The following is a 21,697-nucleotide window of genomic DNA, read 5'->3' as shown; positions in this document are numbered from 1 at the left end:
CATAAATTTACTATCTTCCAGATCAAAATTCAAATCTATCATTAGTCAGTTTTTCTCTTATTATTTCTTCTCAGTTGCAACAATATATTTTTATGTTTGTTTTCTAATGCTATTACAGGTATAAAATGTTCTTGTAGGTGGATATTTGAAAATGTCTACATGTAAACCAAAGCACAGACTTTATATATATAATTTTTGAAGTTATTTAGCTATAGACTAAAATGTACTATGTAAAAATATAATAATAGATAAAATATTTTAAATAATTTTATAGCATCATTTTAAAAGTTGTTTTATAAAAGTTATTTCCCCTCATTTAAAATTATTTAAAAGCTGTTGAAATGTAAAGAAATAAGTGATTAACTTGAACTATCTAAAATTGCAAGAAAATTGAGGTTTCAAAATATATGGCCTGGGAGTGAAAAATCTTTATTCTTAGAAAATCTGTGTATTTCTCTTAATTTGATGCTTATACATGGTGGCATTATAGTTAGCATGAACATGGTAAGAAGGAGTTTTAATATTATTTCTTAATGGAAAGAAAATAATTCAGGTTCTAACTTTATTTTTTGTATTGTAAAAAATGGTAACACTTAATGTGTTGAAAATTTTAAGTACTTTACTGTTCTCAGTTAAGGGATTTTTGTATTTATCATTCTGCTTTAGAAACATATTTTTTTTTAGAAATATATTTTTTAATGAGCAACAAAAATCCAATATAATACTTAGCTGTAGGAATGATGATTTTAAGAGTTAACACATTTTAATTATTTTTGTCAAGATGATATATTAGAAGCATATTCTCTATTATATTAATAGTTTCTTAAAAATTAAAAATGCTTATGCAAGCAAATCTATTTAGGAAACATTGACTTATATAAAGCTAACTAATAGAGGGATTTTCATAGCCTTTAATAAGTTTCAATGCTTTATAACTCAACAAGAAAGGATGTTGTATGTAAAATTTCCCAAACATTTGATTTCAGATCCTTCTTTGCTAGCGGGATCTCTTGGGGTTGTGATTTGTCTATTGCATTTTAGGACATGTCAGTTTAGAATGTGCTTTTTATAATTATAAACTTTGGAAATTAATCATGATACTTCAAATATAATCATTTGTATATAACCACAAAAAAACCTTCCAACTTTCTGTGTATTTACAAAAATAATAAAATCTTCATAAATAAGCCAAATAATTGTGTTGTATATTGATTGTGCTTGTTGAAGCCCTCATTTTTCTACATTTCATGTAGATTAACATGACACCATTTCAAGTTCTAGTCTATCTGGTATTTAAATCTACAGCTATAAAAATTTAATTTTGTTCTGTCTCATTTCACTATCAAAATTGTGGGTTCAAATATCCTCTTTTCTGTATATGTAATAATTCATCTGTTTTTATATTATCTTCCTTGGTTAAACCATGTACCTATTCTTTAAAAGCTGTATAAATAGTATTCCTTCTTTTCATTCAGATATTTTTTTCAGGGCCTTTGTTTTTGATAAAGCAAGAAAACGATGCCTCTGGTTCCCTTTCAATAGCATGTCAAGTGGAGTAAAAAAAGAGTTTGGCCATGAATTTGACCTCTATGAAAACAAAGGTAACTGGCTTTTCTCTAAATATTTCATAATGAAATAAAGTATATGTAATTACCTGCCACAGTGTTCTTTCTGATTTTTCCATCATATCCTGATCTGTTATGCAGTCAATTCATCTGTTAAGACAGATGACACTAACGCCTTGACTGTTTTCAGTGTGGCCCTTTAAAAAGAGCTTGTCCCAAATTTTCCATAATTAGATTACCCCCTCTCTCTTTGTTTATTTCTAGTAACATCTCCTGGGACTGATATTCTCCACATTCATTTTAGAATGTGCCACCTTAAGTTATTAGTTTAAGATGTTTTATTTTATTTTTTTTTTGGGGGGGTATAATTAGGTGCAGCTTTTATTTATTTATTTATTTTTATTATTTATTATTATTTTTTTACTTTACAATATTGTATTGGTTTTATATATTTATATTAGTTTAAGACATTTTATATATATAAATATATAAATGTATATTTATACAGTATTCTAAATTTTAACAACTTTTTTCTAATAACTAAATTTTAATCTATGGATAATTAATCTAAGTTATACTTATGATGGCTGATAATAATAAAATATGGAGGTTTTGAAAATTTAATTGGATCTATTGCTAGTTATATACTTAAAAAAATCTTTAAAAGAATTGAGACCATATTATTTGTTAATTTGTCTATGCTGGTAATTTGATATTGTATTCTCAAGGCATTTACTTTGCTCAAAAGCAGATTTATATCAATAAAATAATCTCTCATCACACAAAATAATAATCATGAGTTATGTTTTTTATAATACTATGTGTCTCAATTTTAATGTTTTGTTGTATCATATTTTCATAAATTTAGTTATTTAGTAATACACATAGACATTTCTTTGTTAATAGGGAAAATGCTTAGATTACATTAAAATTAATTCATGTTAGAAAATAAGATGATCTCTATGCACCCCAATAATTCTATAAATCCTAAACATGATTCATAATCTAGTGTAAAACCATCTTCAGTCTTCTAGGTTGCTAACTGAATATACTGTTATTTGATAGGAATATACAGCTTGTTTCTATTTGATTGTCCTATAATTTAGCAGCCAATCTGTTAGAAAAAATATGGAAAATAATAATCAGAATAATGTAATTGTCACATACACACACATACACAAAAACTCACACGATTTTACTGATGTAAAGGCAAATCAATAGCATTGGCATATATACACTCTATGTGTAAGCTAGATAGCTAGTTGGAAGCTGCTGAATAGTACAGGGCGTCCAACCTGGTGCTCTGTGGTGACCTAGAGGGAGGGGATATACATATAGATACATATACACTTATGGCTCATTTGCATTGTTGTATGGCAGAAACCAACACAACTTTGTAAAACAATTATCCTCTAATTAAAAAAAAAATGAATCAGATCACTTATATCAAAATAATCAGTTATTTCCATTACCTCAAAGTAACTGCTTGAATTCAAATAAGTTTACAAATTTTTATTTTTAATATTTTCTTAAAATGGTCTCTGCACTTAAGCAAATAATTGGGCCAAATTAAATTTGCCTTGTCAATTGAGTATATAGAATAATCTGTGTTAAACAGGTAGACTAATCTCTAGAGTTTCCCAGGTATATACTCACAAAATTAAAACTTCTCAATGGTCTGTTGTTTTTGTTTGTTTTGGCTTACTCTAAATGCATTATTTTGAAAATATTAGAAGTTTTAGGCAAGAAATTGCAGTATTTGTGGTGGTTTATAAGCATTAATTACTTAAAGATTCAAATGGAATTTTATAATTTTTATTTTTAATATATACAGCGTATATTACACATGGTTATAACATTTTTTTCTGCTTTCTTTTAATAGACTACATTAGAAACTGTATCATTGGTAAAGGCGGTAGCTACAAGGGGACGGTATCTATCACTAAAAGTGGCATCAAATGTCAGCCCTGGAATTCCATGATACCACACGAACACAGGTAAGACCAACACGAAGAAAGGAGGATAGAGCCTTTCTTGGACGGGTCTGTTAGCAGGCCCAGGTTAGTCCTTCAGATTAATCCTACAGTTCTGTAATAGTTTAGCCAACTTTGCTGAAATGTATTAGTCTAAGGCTTATCTGAATTAATAACTGATAGCCAAAGAATAAAAAATATATATCATTAAGATGTAGCCTAACATTATTTCACCACAAAACCTCAATTTATAGATCTTGGTGTTTGGGAAGAAATAATAAAAAAGTAATAAAATTTTTTTTCCTTCTCTTTGCCTGTGAGAAGGCACAGCACTCTGCAGCTGGAGTGGAGAGGTTGCTTGTGCTAAGTTGGAGATGGAGAAATTCTGATCTTCCCCAGGGGCCAAATGTTGTTTAACCATGGTGGTTCTCAAACTTGGCTGCACATTAAAATCGCTAAAAGCCCTTAATGAATCCTACCACTTGGGTGTCAGTATGGACTGATTAAATCAGAATCTTTTGGGGGAAATAACCTAGCCACCAGTTTTTCTATAGAGCTTTGCTAAACATTTGTGTCTCAGATGACCACCTTTCCCTTTTCACCTAGCACCTAATGACTGGAGAAAACTTATTTCTTGGAAATTAAATATCTATAGTTAAGAGAAAGATTGTGTTCATTATTAACAGATGAATGCTATTTAAAGATGAGTAAATATAATATCCATAGGCTCATTAGTCTGAGAGTTTTAAACATCATGGAGGAGAAACAGATATCTACTCATTGGAGAGCTATATATAGCCAAAGTTTTTCAAGACTTATTCTGGAAATAATTTTAACAGGAACTAGTTTAAAATCAGAGAAGGCAATGGCACCCCGCTCCAGTACTCTTGCCTGGAGAATCCCAGGGACGGAGGAGCCCGGTGGGCTGCCATCTATGGGGTTGCACAGAGTCGGACACGACTGAAGTAACTTAGCAGCAGTATTTTAAAATAGCTCTACCTGGTTATTAGACGCACTGGAAGATTTATATTACCATGTGCCTAGTACCTTGTTAAACAGTATACCTAGGTTATCTCATTTAATCCTCTCAAGAACCACCTGTGTGCTCAGTCACTAAGTCGTGTCTGACTCTCTGCGGCCCTATAGACTGTAGGCTGCCAGACTCCTCAGCCCATGGAATTTTCTAGGCAAGAATACTGGAGTGGGGTACCATTTCCTACTCTAGGGGATCTTCCCAACCCAGGAACCGAACCCATGTCTCTTGTGTCTCCTGCATTGGCAGGTGAATTCTGTATCACTAGCACCATCTAGGAGGCCCCCAAGAACCACACAGTAGGTGATTTTATTAGTTCTGTTTTTTATACGGTGAAACTGAATGGCGAAGATCTTAGTAAGTTTTCAAAGTCACACACAGCTAGCAAGTCGTGTATCCAGAATCTGAGGCCTGCCAATGCCACTCTAAAATCTGTGCTTTTAACAACTTTCGGGCCTTAAACACTCAGCAAATCAGGATACATACTGTGACTTCTTTTTGCAATAGTGGTAATTTACTTGCCTTGATGAACCCACTTTGTCCATTTTCTTTCATTTGGTGGGGAATAACCATGCAAGATGATTTTACTTCAGTAAACAGAGTTCATCGGTCCACATATAAAGAAAAAGAGTTGGTTGGTCTACACTGGGATGAAATCTTTGATGTTGGTCTAGTTAATGCCAACCAGCAAGCGTCCAAGTGAATCAGTTTTACAGTGTTTGAATAACAGAAAGCAACTAATTATTTTTGTCAAATTCATTACTTATAATTATGCATGAATACCTCCAAAAAATAGTTTTATCATTATAGTACAAAGCAAACAATATAATTGGTTTTGTCCTCTCATAGGATTTGCATGGTGCCAGTCCCTGCATAGTGAGGAAAACATTTTGCTTAAATAGATGGATCTAAGAATTTCATGAACAAAGGAATAGTGTTTGAAATCAATCCTACTGTAGTCAAGGACAGCGCACTGGACTGACCCAGGAAAGGTCTTATTTCAACCCAAATTCTCTATGATTATGATTCTCTGCTACAGGAGTACATATGAAATAGATCTCCCTGGGAACTAGCTTCCCAGTCCAATCAGCTATTTTATCAACAAACATTTCCTTGTGATATAGAGCTTTAAGGAAGAGAAGACTTCATAGGTTAATCAATTTTTGTATTCAATGGGAGCAACACATTTTCATCAATTAGCGGCTATTTGGAATATCTAAATGATAGGTTAACACTTTTAAAGTGATAACTAAAGATTAATTGTATGGAAAGTGGAAAAATAAATATATATCTATATATGACTCTGTCTAGAAGGGTGATTTATTGCGGACTCCCTAAATTGAAATATTTTACAAGTGGCTTAATGGGAAGATGATGATAGATGATGAAATTAGTATAGAAGCTTAACTAGAAAATCAGGTGACCTGATATCTCCATCTGTATCCTTCACTGGCCACCCAGCATTCATTAAAGAAGCAGATGATGGAATGGATCAAGTTTCCTATAAACATAGTTCATATTAAAAGAAAACAAAGGGTGGCTAGCACCCAGAAGATCTAAGTTATATTTCCAAGTATATTTGGATATAAATCAATTTTACATTTTCTTTCACTTATCTTTCTAAAAATAAAGCTTTGGTCACAAGGACAAAGAACCAAAAATAGTATGCATGTGAGTAAAAGTTTATTACAGAGCTTATTGCCTGGCACAGGGCATGGGTGTAATAGATTTTCATAAATATGTGTTGAATGAACACAAAAGAACAAAGAACAGGGTTAGGCTTCATCACTTGGTCAAGTATGATATATTAAAGAAAAGCACACTAAAAACCTCAGAACACTGAAGAATGCCAGTTAATTTGGGTAAAAGTTATATATACCAAAGAATGAAGAGAAGAGGTGTAATAGATTTTCATAAATATGTGTTGAATGAACACAAAAGAACAAAGAACAGGGTTAGGCTTCATCACTTGGTCAAGTATGATATATTAAAGAAAAGCACACTAAAAACCTCAGAACACTGAAGAATGCCAGTTAATTTGGGTAAAAGTTATATATACCAAAGAATGAAGAGAAGAGATGACCTAGACTGCTCTTTACCCTACCTGTCCTAAAGAGGAGTTTGATATGCACTGATACAGAACTGTGGAAAGCAGCACATATTTTTCTCTTCATTTTTCATTTGTATTAACTCTATTGGGAAAACTTTATTCTTTTAACCATACCTATTTTAGATTTTTACTTTATCTCTCTTCCTTCCAACTTGCATCTTTCCTACTAAACTGTTGACTTATGCATTCATTACTTCTTCACAGCTTCTTTTTCACTTTACAAATCTACTGGAATAGTTTATGTTTGTGTATGTATAGTGTATACGTGTATGTGTTTTGTGTGTGTGTGTAACAAAAATCTCTAAAACTTCAGGTATTTTATAATGTGTGCATTTAACGTGTTAAATCATCACTTAGCCTTTTAAACTTAATACATAGAAGGATAAAAATAAAGGACCTTATAATAATCTAATTCACTCCATTCATTTTGTAAGTCAAGTTGAAAACCCAAAAAGCAAGTAAATTGCCTAAGGACTAGTGTTGTATACTAGTCGAGTGAAATGTATAGGGCAACTATGTAGATTTTCATGATTAACAATAACCTATTCTTATTATTATAACAAGCCAAACTTTTAAGAAAGTAGAGTTACAGGGGGGTTTTCTTAGGTAGATTTGGTAAAAGCAATGCTTTATGAAAAAAATATAAAGTAAAATTCAGTTTTGATTCTATCAGAAAAATGAGTATTTCATTATAAATTTACTATGAAAAATTAGATAACTGGCAAAAATGAAAAGAAAATACATTTCATGCAATGGCACAAAGATTATCTTAAGTTATTCTGGAATAATAGAGCTAAAACTAAGACAAAAGATGACATTGTTTTCTTTGAAATTTAAATACTGTTAAGAACTGTAAAGTCATGATAAACTTTAATTATAATTTGTATCAATCATAAGACCAAATGTTTAATTATTATTCCCCAGTATTTAAAATGCTAGTGGAATAAGAATTAAACTATTTTGACATTTCATAATGTTAATGATGCTTAATTCATATCTTGAAATTGTTTAGTTAGTAGTAAGTCTCTTAGACTATTTTTGACCAATAATTTATATTTTCTGAGGACTTTATTGTATTTCACGTCCAAAGTAAATGATTTCTTTGCAAAATATTGCTTGGTACCCAAGGCATGTTTCTATTTATTATGTGCTACAGCATAATGAAAAACCATTATTTCTTAACTAAAAGTTTAAGTGCATAGAAAACATATTTGAATAGCATTTACTGACAGACTAAAAGCTTTGGATTTGACTGTTGTTTAAGTACCATTTAGAACTCCGAGATCAGTAAAAGTAGAAATAAAGCTTTATGGAAAACATTGTACTGAATATTGAAAATACAGTTGGATTTTCCAAAAAAGCGCTTACAAATGTTACCTACAGATGTATATTGTTTACTTCTGCTGTTTATGTGTGCAGTCTAGGAGACACATGCAGTATCACTGAGGCCAAGGTCACAAGCAGTGCAAAAGAATAAAAAGAGCTTTGGACTTTTTTGCTTTTATGTTGAAATACCTTATGCTGATAACAAAATTATAACTAGGGCATTAGAAATTTTAAACAAAGGTCCTGTATTTCAGTCTATGGCCAAATACTATGAACTAAGCCTGAAAGCACCACGCTCCAGTCACAGTGAAAACTTTAAAAAATTTTAAAGAGAATGGCATTTCTGTCTTTTACTATGACATCTAAAAACTAAGTGGAGCGTGCTTAATAATAGGTAGCATTTATTAAGTCTCAGTTACTCTTGTCTCTTTGAACTTCTCAAAACAACCACATGAGGTGTAAGATGTTACAAGTTATGGTTATACTCGGTGTACAGGTAAGCTAACAGGCTGAAAGAGGCTACATTGCCCACTGGGGTCTCCAGTTAGTAAGATAGAGCTGAAATTTGAGTCTGGTTTTAGTTTGAGTGTAAAATCTTTGTTTCTGTTACTTCATCAATTTGTTTATCAATTGTGAAGAAAAGGGGGGGTATTATTCATAAGAAAATATGTAAAAAACAAGTAATTATCTCAGATAAACAATGTAATAGTGAGATGTCAGTGCCTGTCCTCAGGGGTTCTCCTCTATCATTTGCTACCTTTGAGGGGAACTTTGAAACTATGGTTCAAACAGTGTCAATTAGGTTCTAGAATGATTAGCAAAGTCAGAGATGAATCATTCTTATTGGTGCAGAATACGAGAATTCAGTTAGGTAAATGTCTATAAAATTTAAAGTATTTTAAGAATGGATGGAAGTGATAGAATTCAAGTTAATATATATGGCTGTCTGAGATAGAGTAAAGAATTTCTCTACTTTCAGGAAAATATATCCACTAGTTAGTAAAATTAATAGGCCCCCCAAAGTTGCATGCTCTTATACTGTAATGATTATCATTTTAAAACTAGCTTTTTGCCTTCGAGCTATCGGGGTAAAGACCTACAGGAAAACTACTGTCGAAATCCTCGAGGGGAAGAAGGGGGACCTTGGTGTTTCACAAGCAATCCAGAGGTACGCTACGAAGTCTGTGACATTCCTCAGTGTTCAGAAGGTAAATGACCTGAGTGCCATGTGGGGCACTCTGTTCCCCCTTTGTGTAAAACTGCAACTCACATTAAAGGTTAACGGAATTGAATTAAATCACAATGAATATGCTGTCCATGCAAATGCAACTGTAGATCATTATTTGAGCATTTTTATAGGATGTTTTAAAAATTAAAAACTGATTATCATCAAATTAATGCAAAGTAATGGAGGGAGTTAGTTTGAATTTCAAAGGAGCCTGAGGTATCTCTCTGGGTAGAGTAAAATTTGGGCTTCTTCATCTACTGTTTTGAGCTCATATACCTCAATCTATTCCCTCAATCTCCTCACCGGAAAGGAGCCAAATGACACTTAGCCCTTTACTTGTAATACTAATTCTATACATTCAGAACCTGCTTCTGCAGAAGTTTTGTCAAATCTGTATTGAAGTGGTGTGGCAAGGGTATACAGAACCAGAAGAGAATGAAGAAGGGGGTAACTGAAATTTTGAATGCCCTGTATGTGTTTTGGTGAATATGTGTCTAGAACCAAATTTGACACGTAGTCTGGAACTAAGTACCATTCAGAATGTTATCTGAAGAGCTCAAATCTATAGATTCCAGCTGTCTTGAAGGCAGCCACTCCACATCCGCGTATTCATCTCCTCTCACAGCATGAAAGGGCCCTTCCTTACTTTTCCAGTGGAAAATGAATGACCGAAGACAAGGAAAAGTAACCGTTTCAGCATTGTACTCGGTTTTCTTAGTCTCTGGCTACGTAATAGCTGGCTTTTTAGTGGTGTCCGAAACTAAAATTCTAAAAATCACAATGAAACATGGATTAAATTCTGATAAAAATTTGGTAGGGTTTTGAAGTGCTTGGGGTGGGGGTTACTGCTGGAATGCTGTCCAATCTTTATAGTAGGATATCTTGCTTGTTTGTTATTAATCAAATACCTTTGAACTATTTCTTCCATAGTATTCATTAAATATTAGGTTGATATTTATCACGTAAAAAGGCCGTTGTTAGCTATTTGTCACAGAGAAGTCAAATTTTGTTTTTTGTTGTTAGTTAGTTTAAAATTCTTGAATTAATGTGCTAGAGCCAGTCCCAACTCTGTTTGTAAATTCTTACTTTCCATTCCATATCATATTCTGTTCACTATAACTTATTCATTGTTTTCTTTTCTTTTAAAAATAATAAACTGATCTGTGATAACGTTATGAATAAGTCTGTTTTGTATGAATAAGTCTGTATTTAATATCTGTCTTAAGTTTGCACATGGAAGAAAACTCTACTTTTAGGGATTTCTCTGCTATCACAGTTTTTTGAGGTTGGAAATTATTGGCAAAGAGTTTTATTTATTGGTTTTGTTTGACCTGGGACAGTGTTTTCAAGGAAAGGCAAAATGGTCAAACTTTAAACAGTTTAGCATTTTTTCTGTGTGCCTAGTTTGTGGGAATGTGATTTTTCAACCCCTGATTTATAAGAAGAAACTTCATCGAAATATATTCACACAGATTTAAACTATCAGGCAAAAAATAAATGTGCTAAAAAATAAATGACTGGGAAAATTTCTGGTCATTCTTATTAGGGTATACATCTTGAATATTTTTTTTTCAATGATTTGAGATTATCACACCTCCCTTAGAAAAGGACCTTGTTCAGTAGCACGAATGGCACTTGATGCTGTTGGTCACCATGGCATCAAAGATTGTGGGTATACTTTTCTGGAAACTACTTAGTCTGACAGTACTTGCAAAACTCTCCTGTGAGAGAAGTAAACCAACACCTGTCCTGTGGGCTAAATATATATCAGGACTGTGAATTGAGCTTTGATATTTAAGCTCATACTAAAATGAACAATGTTTTAGAAGGATTTTAATAAAGAGGCTCTAAAATAAGAAGAAGCATAGTCAAACATTAATAGAGAAAGAGTTATTTACAAAATGGATAATATAAAATATACAAAATAATGTACATATGATGTAAATTCTATTAAAATATATATATGAGGGAAAAAGCCTCAAAATTCACAATGTTTAAATAGTTTGATGGGTGAGACATTTTAATAGATGGATATTGCAAATGTCAAGTTCCAAAGGTTATTTATATGAATGAAACATTAAAGATGCCATCATTTTGTATATTTTAAAATTAAAGTTCCTTTAATCAACTTTGGACTATTTGGAAAAGGACAAGTAAAACAATATATATTTTTTGAAATCTTTCTATATATTTTGAAATCTTTCTAACTGTATTAAAATTTTTGCTTTAAATAATTATCTGAAATTTGAAATTTTGGTTCATAAAAATATATCTGATATTAAAGTTATTATCTTATAAGTTAAACCTTTGAAGTATATTAAGCATTCCAAAAGAAAATGAATACTCATTTATCACATTTAAAACCTTACATAACTATGTAAAGAAAATACTACCATTAATGTTTAATTCAAAGATTATGGAAAATTGAGGTATATGAAATCTGACTTTTTGCTTTAACATTTGCTTGGGATTTAAAATAAAGCAATCATTTGTCATTGAAACAGGTTTTTTTAAATGATAAATATTCAAGTAAATGCATTTTATTAAGACATAATTATATTTTTAAATACTTACACATAAAATACCAAATAATTCTGCCATAACTTTAAATGTGTAATTCCTGTGTGGCAAAAGACTTTTAAAAACAAAGATTTAAATAAAACTATTATTTATAAATGGGGATTTGTGAGACTATTCATATTTTAAACATTCTGTTTTGCTGAAGTAATCACCAGCATGGATTTATCTGAGAGATACTTTCAAAATAGTTTTAGTCTGTAAACTCAGATCACTTGTGACTTTATGACTGAGAAAAATGGAACAGAGCAACTTTCGAGTTTAGTTGGTTAGTATACCAGAAAGATGTTAAATTAATCCTACTTATGATTAATGTATAGTGTGTGTACCTTTGTATTATCAATTAGGGCAGAACTATAATGAGAAAAAATATTCTACTTATGAATAGAGATTTTGTTTGAATTTATGAGAACTGGGACATAATTTTTTTTTTTTAATTTTAAGGGGAGAGCTTTCTGGAATGGTTAAGGAATACATTAGCTATAACAGAGAGAGTCAAAAGAGCATAGAACAGGAGATGCAATGCTTACCTTCTTGAACTATTATCTAGTTAATGCCCTCACCTGAGTCCTTAGATGGACTTGGTTTACACCTGGATGGCTTGACTATGAGCTGGGAAAACTTAGAAGAGTCTTAGAATTCTCAAAGATTGAGAAGTAAATATGAGATCAAAATTTGCCTTTCTCAAAGTAATTTTTATGACTAACCGGATGGTTTGATGCAAAGGAAGAACCACACATTTTTTATCCTTAGATAAGTTTCTTGTAACCTCCAATAGGTGAGAAACCAACAGGAGAACAACTGATGGCTGTAAAAAGAGGGAAGAGGGTAATGAGGACAATATTAAAAAAAGACAGGGAGACTGACCTTCTAAAAGTTTTACTTTTGGTCTATCTTGGCCAGTTAGAATGTATAGGAAACAAGTTAAATATATAGGATGGATAGACAGTTAGGGGAATGGAGAGAGCACTGGACTGTGGGTCTGACCTGTGTTCTAGTTACAGATCTGGCATTTTCTGTTTTAGGTAAGTCCCTTAAAACTTTTGTGAGCTTTGCTTTCCTCACTGCAAGGATCAAATGATTTCTTACATGTTCACAATACTGAATAATCAAAGAATATGTAACTATATTTTTAGCATCTCAGTCCTCACAGGATACATTTAATTCCTACCCCAACAGCAACTTTCATTGCCTTCCAAAACTGAACATTATTCATGTTAAGTTTTATTATTTTTTCAACTTCATTAGGTTTGCACCTGCATTCATAACTCTCCCTTCACTATACTATAAACATAGCATACTAGTTCATTTTTGGGGAACCATTTAGGTTATTTTGCTCCCTTTATAGTTTATCCACATGTCATCCATTCTTCAAGGTCTAAGGAAAATCCATTCTCTCCTAAAAGCTATTACTGCCAAACACTAAGAACTTTCAGAATTGAACAGATTATCTACAAACTTGTCACTCGGTGTGAGGTCCAAGAACCAGAAGCATCAGCATCCACTGGGAGCTTGCTATTAATGCCCCAACCCTGATTCACCGAGTCAGAACTTGTCCTTTATTGGACAAGATCTCAAAGTAACGTTTATGCACATTAAAGTCTGGAGAAGCTCTATCTACCACTCATGCTGGAAAGTGGTCATCTTATAGAATCACCTGTTTCATTTGTGTAGCTATTTTTCCTTTAGAAATTTAAAAATTCTAAAGTTTCAGGAGAAACGTTCTTTTAATAATGCTCCACAACAATTTCCCAAAAAATAATTTTATTTGCTCTAATTTGAAAAGGATATACTCTTATAAACTGCATTTTCTAATGGACACAAAATAGGTGTATTCTGATTCTTAAGTACTATTAAAGATTAGAAATTGTACATGTGTATATTTATTCCTTATCTGTGATTGTAGGATTCTATTATATGCTTTCATTCAATACAAAGGAGCAAACGACAATGATCGATGATACGTGAACCTATCAAACCTTACATTCTTTTCAAAATGGAGACTAAGTAAGCTTGTAATCCTATTCAGATGGAAAGCGGAAATGTGATGATCCGTAACCTATGCGGATTTGATCTTTGCCAGCCAGAGCGCTTTTATCTACATGCTCTTGGACCCCCTCAGGTGTTACCGACTGTTGTCTGGGGGAGCTTAGTATCAAATGAGAGGAAGCTGAATCTGTCTCTTTTCTTACTTCATAGATTAACTTACATGAAAAGAAGTAGATAGATCAGGCCAAATGGTTTCATGTTTTAGAGATTTAATTGTTAATGTCCTATTAGATTATAAAAATTAAAGTTTCAAAAGTGATGATTCTAATAGTATATCCCAAACTACTATAAATACTCATTAGCCTAGATCCCAGTGGATAAAATGAAACCCTGATATCTTTTCCCACTTCAGCTAATGTTAGATGATCAGTAATCACAAGATACAAATGATGTGTTTGGGGAAGTTTGCCGGATTCGTAGGAAAGCCAAGCAATGATTTATTCCACAGGGTGCCTGCTGTGCTACATCAAATCAACCTGTCCATTTGAGAAGTCTCATTTTCAGCTAGTTGATATGATTCAGAGTTTTCAGTGTGGCCTAAGGTGCCAGCCAGAAAACTATTAATTAACCTCAGAGAATCAACAGTAATATTTAGCATAGTTAGATCAGTTTATAGATTTTTAAAAATAGTGAGTACAAGAAGTTCAATAGTAGGTCATATTCCATCCTAAGCTTTAGATAAGAATGTAAGTCTGCTCGGTTATTCGATGTGGATGCTCACTAATAGAAAGGAACTGTGATTTTTTGTTTTAAAATATTTGTATTCTTTAAATAGTACTAGATTACTATTTGAAGCTGGTCTCTCAAATCTGTGTGGTCCTGATCTTTGCATTAACGGTAGCAGTATGATGTGTACTCATTTCAAACTGTGCATTTTCTGTGTATGTATTGGAGGGTAAGTTGAAAGAGGAGCACTATTATGTTGACAGTATAGATGTTGAGATCCCTGGCATTATAGACCGACACAGGGAAAATTCCCAAAGACTTTTCAGTTTCTAGGTACCTTTCAGATAGTTATCAAAAATTAGGAAGGTAGTATCTTGGCCCTGTGGTAATTTTGTATGACACTAACTACAAAAATTCCATTTAAACTGTGTGAAAAGTTCTGTAGGGAGTATTTTATGCCACTGTTGATGGACATTGAGCCCTAATTTTAAGTTAAAATAGTATATAAGTTTTCCTAAAAATATCCTTGCTGTTTAGGTGATTTACTGTTCTTTAAATGGAACAGTGGTGCTCTTGATTTTGCTGTCAGAAGCAATTAATATGCCATGCTTTGATTTTATTAGTTGAATGCATGACCTGCAATGGGGAAAGTTACCGAGGTCCCATGGATCACACAGAAACAGGCAAGATTTGTCAGCGCTGGGATCATCAGACACCACACCGGCACAAATTCTTGCCAGAAAGGTAAAATACCACCAAATCACGTTTCCAAGTGATCCTCTTTACAAACTGTAATTTGTCCCATGACAAATTACATGGAAACTCTCTTTCTATAATGTTTTCCTGATAGTCTTGGGACAGAGGGATTTATGATGAGGTACATGAGAGTGCTGACTACAGCACAGGTCTTGGCTGATTAGGTTGAGAGTCCCTGAAATCAGGATGGTCCTGAACACAGGAGCATCAGTGGGTACAAAAGGAAAACACTAACAGATGCTTCCTCTTTCTCTTCCATGGCAGCAAAAAAGATAAAAGTACATTCAATAATAACCACTTCGACAGGTCCAAGCTGGGGAGGGTGGCATTATTGTTAACCAAAAGCCAATCTCCTCCTTGTGCCATACCTTCCTGTGACTCAGGTAAAGTGGGGTCATTGTATGACACCGTGTCACAGGCTAAAGGTGGAACAAACAATTCCTTGGCTGCTTTTTTATGGTAGATTTTTAAATTGCCTATGTGGCAGTCAGGCAACCAAGTTTACATTTCTCCTCAGGAGAATGTTTTGAGTTTAAAAATTATGTGTATTTTGGTCTATAAATTTCATAGGCAACGTTTTAGTTGAAAAAACTTTTCCCTTTTTTATTATAAAGACTGAAAATACAAATAAATACAGAAGAAGGCCTTTCTGCCCCTTTCTCTGGAAATTGCCAAATGGTGTTTTTTCTTTATATTTTCTCTTTTTTGTTTGTTGCTTTTTTAGATGAAATTAAAACTGCTTTATTTTAAAACGCATTTCTCATCTTTCAAGTGAGATCAGAAGGGATATGGTAGTAATTAAAAGCAAACCACCAATTCAGGACCCTGTTAATTTAAAGGGAGGTGGGTATAGAAAAAGAGGTGTGATGGAGTTTGTCTTTTACTCTGGTGGAGGTGAGGGCATGACCTAGACAGCTCTAGCTCCAAAACTGAGCTACCATTAGTAACATAGCTATTGAAACCTAACTTTCAGTTTGAACTTTAAGCCTGCTCTAGCAGAGGACCTATTTTCTTAATAAATAATCTATTCAAGGTCAACGTGTATGTAACCGGTCCTTAATTGGGCTTGTGAGAAGGGGCTTCAGTTTGAGACCTAACTGGTGTACAGGTGCCAAATGGACCTAACTTACTATTGAAGGGGATGGTACTCCAGCCTTACTACTATATGCACATTAATACACTCAGCAGTCAATGATGAGCAGTCCTTGTAAGGCAAAACATAGAAAAATCTCTTCTTTCACCAGTTAAAATAGTATCCGAGCTAAGTCAAAAGTTATTTTGTGAGCTGAGGGCTGGGTAATGTTCCAGGAAGATTTACATGACACTTTTCTTGGTGTGGTTTGCAGATATCCTGACAAGGGCTTTGATGATAATTATTGCCGCAATCCTGATGGCAAGCCGAGGCCATGGTGCTATACTCTTGACCCTGACACCCCCTGGGAGTACTGTGCAATTAAAATGTGCGGTAAGTTAGGGTCAAATTTATTGCTTCCTTTTCCTCTCACAGACTGGATCTAAGCAGGCGATTATTAGTGAGACAGGTTAACAACTGTTTGATACTTTAATGCGTATAGGTTTTAAGAATGTGTTACGTAAACTTATCCATTTTCAGATAAGTTTTGCATTTCAGATAAGTTATTGCATTTTCAGATGCAATAAACTTATTGCATTTTCAGAGAGCCATTATTTTGAGATACACATGTAAGTGTCACATACACACAAAACAAACTCATGGTAAAGGCCTACACATTCTCATGTTATCAAGGAAAAGGAAGAAAAAAAAACAGAATGAGAAAAAGATCAGGGATTATGTGCAGTATCATAATGTCATTAGGGCTGTAAGAGTGAAGACCTTAGACTCTTACCTACCAATCCTGGATCCTTTCCCTAACTTATCCTCCTAGACATAACATGAGCAGTCAACCGACTATGGACCTCTTCTGGTGAATGATAGAGGCGGCAATGCAGAAAACTAAGTCTGATAGAAGATTCTTACAGACATCTTTAATCTCTAGCAGCTAATTTTCACCACTCTGGCTGTCCTTGTGCACAGCCTGCATTCTCTTTCACCTTGTATTTTAGCAGTCCTATAGCCCTTCTGCATCCTGGCCTTTACCCTACTCTCCTGAGTTTATGATAAGGCTTCTTTTCTTACTTGCTTTGTGATATCTCTTTAAATCTGTACACTTGGTCCTCTTCTTCATTAGCTCACACATTTTTACTCTTCTCTAAAATTATCCTGGATAATAATTAGATGTAGATATGCTTTTATTTCTGTGTATAAGAAGTCTTATTTTTTTCAACAAGATGCTAAAATGCTTTCAAATCAGTAGAATTGCAAAAATGTAGTAAGTGTAATCATGTTATAAATTGTCTTGCTAATATAAAAATATGTATATATGGAGAGAAAAATATAAAGACAGATAATCAGGTGCCAGCACACCAAATGATAAATATACAATTACTAGGCTATGCATAGGGATTTGCATATTTCCTTAGATTGGCATGATGAGACTGTTTCTTTGAACAAACTTATTCAGTATTATCTACACAGTGATACTGCCAAGGTAAATATCTCTCCACTTAAAGCTGCTAATAAAAAGAAATGTTTTGGACAACTCAAATAAAACCCATAGAAAAAAGACATGTCTGGCATATGTGAAATAACTGCAGAATCTGGAAGGCTCTCAATGTTCCAAGGAAACTGAACCATCTGTTTGGTCCTTTACAATAAAGGATGATTTTTGTGACAGTGTTTCTCTGTATAGATTGGGTTAGTGCAACTCATTGACTTTTTAAATGTTATTAATCTGTTTATTATCTAGACCAGGCAGGTACAATAAACCAGTAGTTTCCCTTCCTTGTGTGTGTGTGTGTATTTTAGGCACTCATAAATTGTCTCTGGAATAAGACCAGTAGTAACACACACACACATACACACACACACACACACATGCATATTGACTGGCACATTCACCTTTCAACTGGCATGCGCAAGATTGGCTATTTTTAAAAGACATTGGGAGAGGAAAAAAAATACAATGAATATGACACTTCTGTTAGGTAGATTTTTTTTTTCTCTTCTGTCCAGAGTTGACTATTTATACAACATGCAACAATTCTGATGGATTTATTAAACAGAGGGTGGTGTTTATAGGATGCTAATTCCAAGAAAATGGTGGTAGAATTTGTGAACCAACCCTCTATACATTTGGGCCTTAAACAACATGATGATTAGGTGGCACTGACTCTCCTGGCTCCCCTTGTATCTGTGAATTCAACCAACTGTGGGATCTTGTAGTACTAATAGGTAATAGCATCTACCATAGGAAAAAAACCAGCATATAAATGGACCTATAGAGTTCAAATCCATGGTGTTCAAGGATCAATTGTAGTTAAGATAAAATTATTTTAAGGGTTTGGGAATATTTTTAAAATATTTAAGTTTTAGTTTGTAAACTTATATAGAGAGACTATACTTTTATCAAAATTAGTGAAATAAACTGGCATTTAGGAATTTTGGAAAATGTAACAGATACTTTCTTCCAGATATTTTGTCTTGTACATATAAGCCTATAATGAAAAACTAAGAAAATTGGCAATGGTTTCAATTGTGTATTAATTTTCTATTGCTATATAACAAATTATCAGAAACTATCAAATTATCAGAAACTTGGTAGCTTAAAGTAACACATATGTATTATCTCAAGTTTTCTGTGGGACAGGAGTCAAGGCATAAATAAGGTGTGTTCCCTGCTTAGGATCTCACAAGGCCACAGTCCTGGTGCCCACCAGACATACTATCTCATCTAAGACTGAGTGTCCCCATTCCAACTCAGTTTCTTGTGGTTGTAGTGCTAAGGTGCTCAGCTCTTAGAAACTCCCTGATGTTTTCTTCCACATGGCCCTCTTCAAAATACGGCAGTTTACTTCTCCAAGACCAATAGCATAGCTTTCTGTTACTTTGAACCTCTGGTGTCTGCGCCCGCTTTCATTTATTTACTAAGATTTTTTTTTCAAAGTTATTAAAATTTTATAAGCCAACTTTCTCCAAGATTCTGCACTAGGGATGAATTTCAAAAGGACCTGTTAGGAAATTATATCTTTTAGTGCTTCTATATAATTTCTTTCATCTTAACACAGAGTTGTGAAAGGCAAAAATAACCGTGTTTTATTTTTCCTGGGAAAATTGTATATGTTTATTGGGGACAATGATTGAAAAATAACTGGTCAGTTTTTGCCCTCACTCTGTATGATTTGATACAGAAAGCTCTGCACCCTTTTAAAGAGCTCACCTCATTAGGTCAGCCCACCCAAGGAAGTCTTCCTTTAATTAATTTAAATCAACTGATTGGGAACTTTAATTACATCTAAAAAAGTCTCCTCACTTTTGTTGTACAACATAAACTAATTACAGGAGTGGCTTTCCCAGGTGGCTATTCACAATTTATACCCATACTAGAGGGGAGGGGATTACAGAACATACATCAATGGGCAGAAATCTTAAGGGCTGTATTAGAATCCTGTATACCAACACAGGTTTATATGCACTGGCTGTAAAAGAATATTGGTTTATTATGCATTACTTATATCATTTGATTCTTGGGTTATCTCTCTGGCTATCTCTGGTTATCTCTCAGTCTCAACTGCTTGAATTCATTCTGAGCTTTCAATATGTTTGAAGAAAAGAATAGAGTTTATGATTGTGTCATTTGTCTTCTCTAAAGTTGAAGGCAGATTTTGAAACTCTTGTTTTATTATGTAACAACTGTATAAGAAAATTATAACTGCTATTATTTATTTAACATCTGCTGAAAGGTGCTTCCCATCTATTAACAATAATCTCTATCTCAAAATGGCTGTGATTAGGTAGGCAGTGATGAAAGGTGTGCAAAGACATGATCAGTGGCACAGACTGCAATATTCATGACATGGTAATTAGGTTGATATAGATAAGGATGTGATAAAGACAGAGAAAAGGAAGGAGATGAGAAAATTAGATTAATGTGAGGCAGATGAAGTAGAATCTGAGTATCCCAGCTAGTTGCCATGACAAACACTGAAAAATTAAGCAGGGAGAATGATCTTGTTCGTCATCTAGAACAGTAGCTTCCAAATCAGTGTGCATGAAACCCAGCAGAACACAAAGCCTGTCCTAGGGATTTAAGGGCATGAATAGGTTAAAAGCCTCGAATTTCAGCTCCTCTTTTTCCATATGAATTCTTTCTCAAAATCTTTCGCTTGAGGTGCATGGGTTGCTAAGGGGTCAATCAAATTCAATATCCTACCTGTCCACTGACAACTGCCTCTTGCTACTGTACTGAAAAAAGGTAAACTGTCAATCCTACCTGAATATTAATGGGGTATATTGTCCTGGGTGTAAAAATCTTGGGGACACTAAACAAAGAGACCTTTGAAAATACTATGTATTCATACTGTTTATCATCTACATACTGCTAATAATTATATAACTCCATCCATAACAGATAATACCAAAGAATATCACAATAATACTAAAGAACTGCTCACACTGTTGTGAAAGTTCTAGGCCCCACATCAGACTTTCCAACCAGGGGATCTGGCAAAGGGACTCCCCAGGGAATCCGACTTTGAAAGACAGTGGATTTGATTCCAGAACTCCCACAAGACTGGGGGAAACAGAGACCCTTGGAGGGCACAAAATCTTGTGCACACCAGGAGCCAGGGGAAAAGAGCAGTGACCCCACAAGAGACTGAGCCAAACCTGCCTGTGTGTGTTGGAGGGTCTCTTGCAGAGGCGTGGGTTGGAAATGGCCTGCCGTGGGAACAGGGGCACAGGAAGCAACAGTTCTGGGAGGCATGTGTTGGGTATAAGTCCTTTTTGGAGGTTGCCAGTAGCCCTACCATAGAGCCTATACACTCTAGGACTCACCTTAGGCCAAACAACTAACAGGGTGGGAGCACAGCCCTCCCATCCAAAGACAGTTTGACTAAAGATTTACTGAGCATGGCCTTGCCCACCAGAACAAGACTCAGTTTTCCCCACAGCCAGTCCCTCCCATCAGGAAGTTTACATAAGCCTCTTATTCTCATCCATCAGAAGGCAGACAGAAGTAAGAACTTAAATGTCACAGCCTCCAGAACAAAAACCACCATCACAGAAAGCTAATCAAAATGATTGTATGGATCACAGCCTTGTGTAACTCAGTGAAGCTATGAGCCATGGCGTACAAGGCCACCCAAGATGGATGGGTTTTGGTGGAGAGTTCTGACAAAATGTGGCTCACTGGAGCAGGGAATGGCAAACCACTTCAGTATTCTTGCCTCAAGAATCCCATGGACAGTATGAAAAGGCAAAAAGATATGATACCAGAAGATGATCCCCCTAAGTCGGAAGGGAGAGTGGAGAAATTCCTCCAGAAAGAATGAAGACGC

At 34.1% G+C, this 21,697-nt stretch overlaps 1 protein-coding gene across 5 annotated transcripts in view; it reads left to right on the top strand.

Moving 5' to 3' along the window:
- HGF (hepatocyte growth factor) overlaps positions 1-21,697 on the top strand; it is an 84,201-nt gene that overhangs the window by 13,705 nt on the left and 48,799 nt on the right. For 2 of the 5 annotated variants that reach the window (XM_086397162.1, XM_086397164.1), the window contains 5 exons: positions 1,489-1,601; positions 3,448-3,562; positions 9,088-9,215; positions 15,151-15,271; positions 16,630-16,748. In XM_086397162.1, the coding sequence (XP_086253288.1) occupies positions 1,489-1,601; positions 3,448-3,562; positions 9,088-9,215; positions 15,151-15,271; positions 16,630-16,748 (596 nt within the window). Of the gene's footprint in view, positions 1-1,488; positions 1,602-3,447; positions 3,563-9,072; positions 9,216-15,150; positions 15,272-16,629; positions 16,749-21,697 lie in introns of all 5 variants that reach the window. The other 3 variants (XM_086397161.1, XM_086397163.1, XM_086397165.1) reach the window with 2 other exon arrangements.

This window comes from Bos grunniens, chromosome 4 (assembly GCF_055505025.1).
Source record: "Bos grunniens cultivar Pamir isolate PY7600 chromosome 4, Bosgru_T2T1.0, whole genome shotgun sequence".
NCBI classification, from domain to species: Eukaryota; Metazoa; Chordata; class Mammalia; order Artiodactyla; family Bovidae; genus Bos; species Bos grunniens.
Note: the sequence above shows the minus strand (reverse complement) of the source record. Positions and strands in the feature narration are given on the sequence as shown.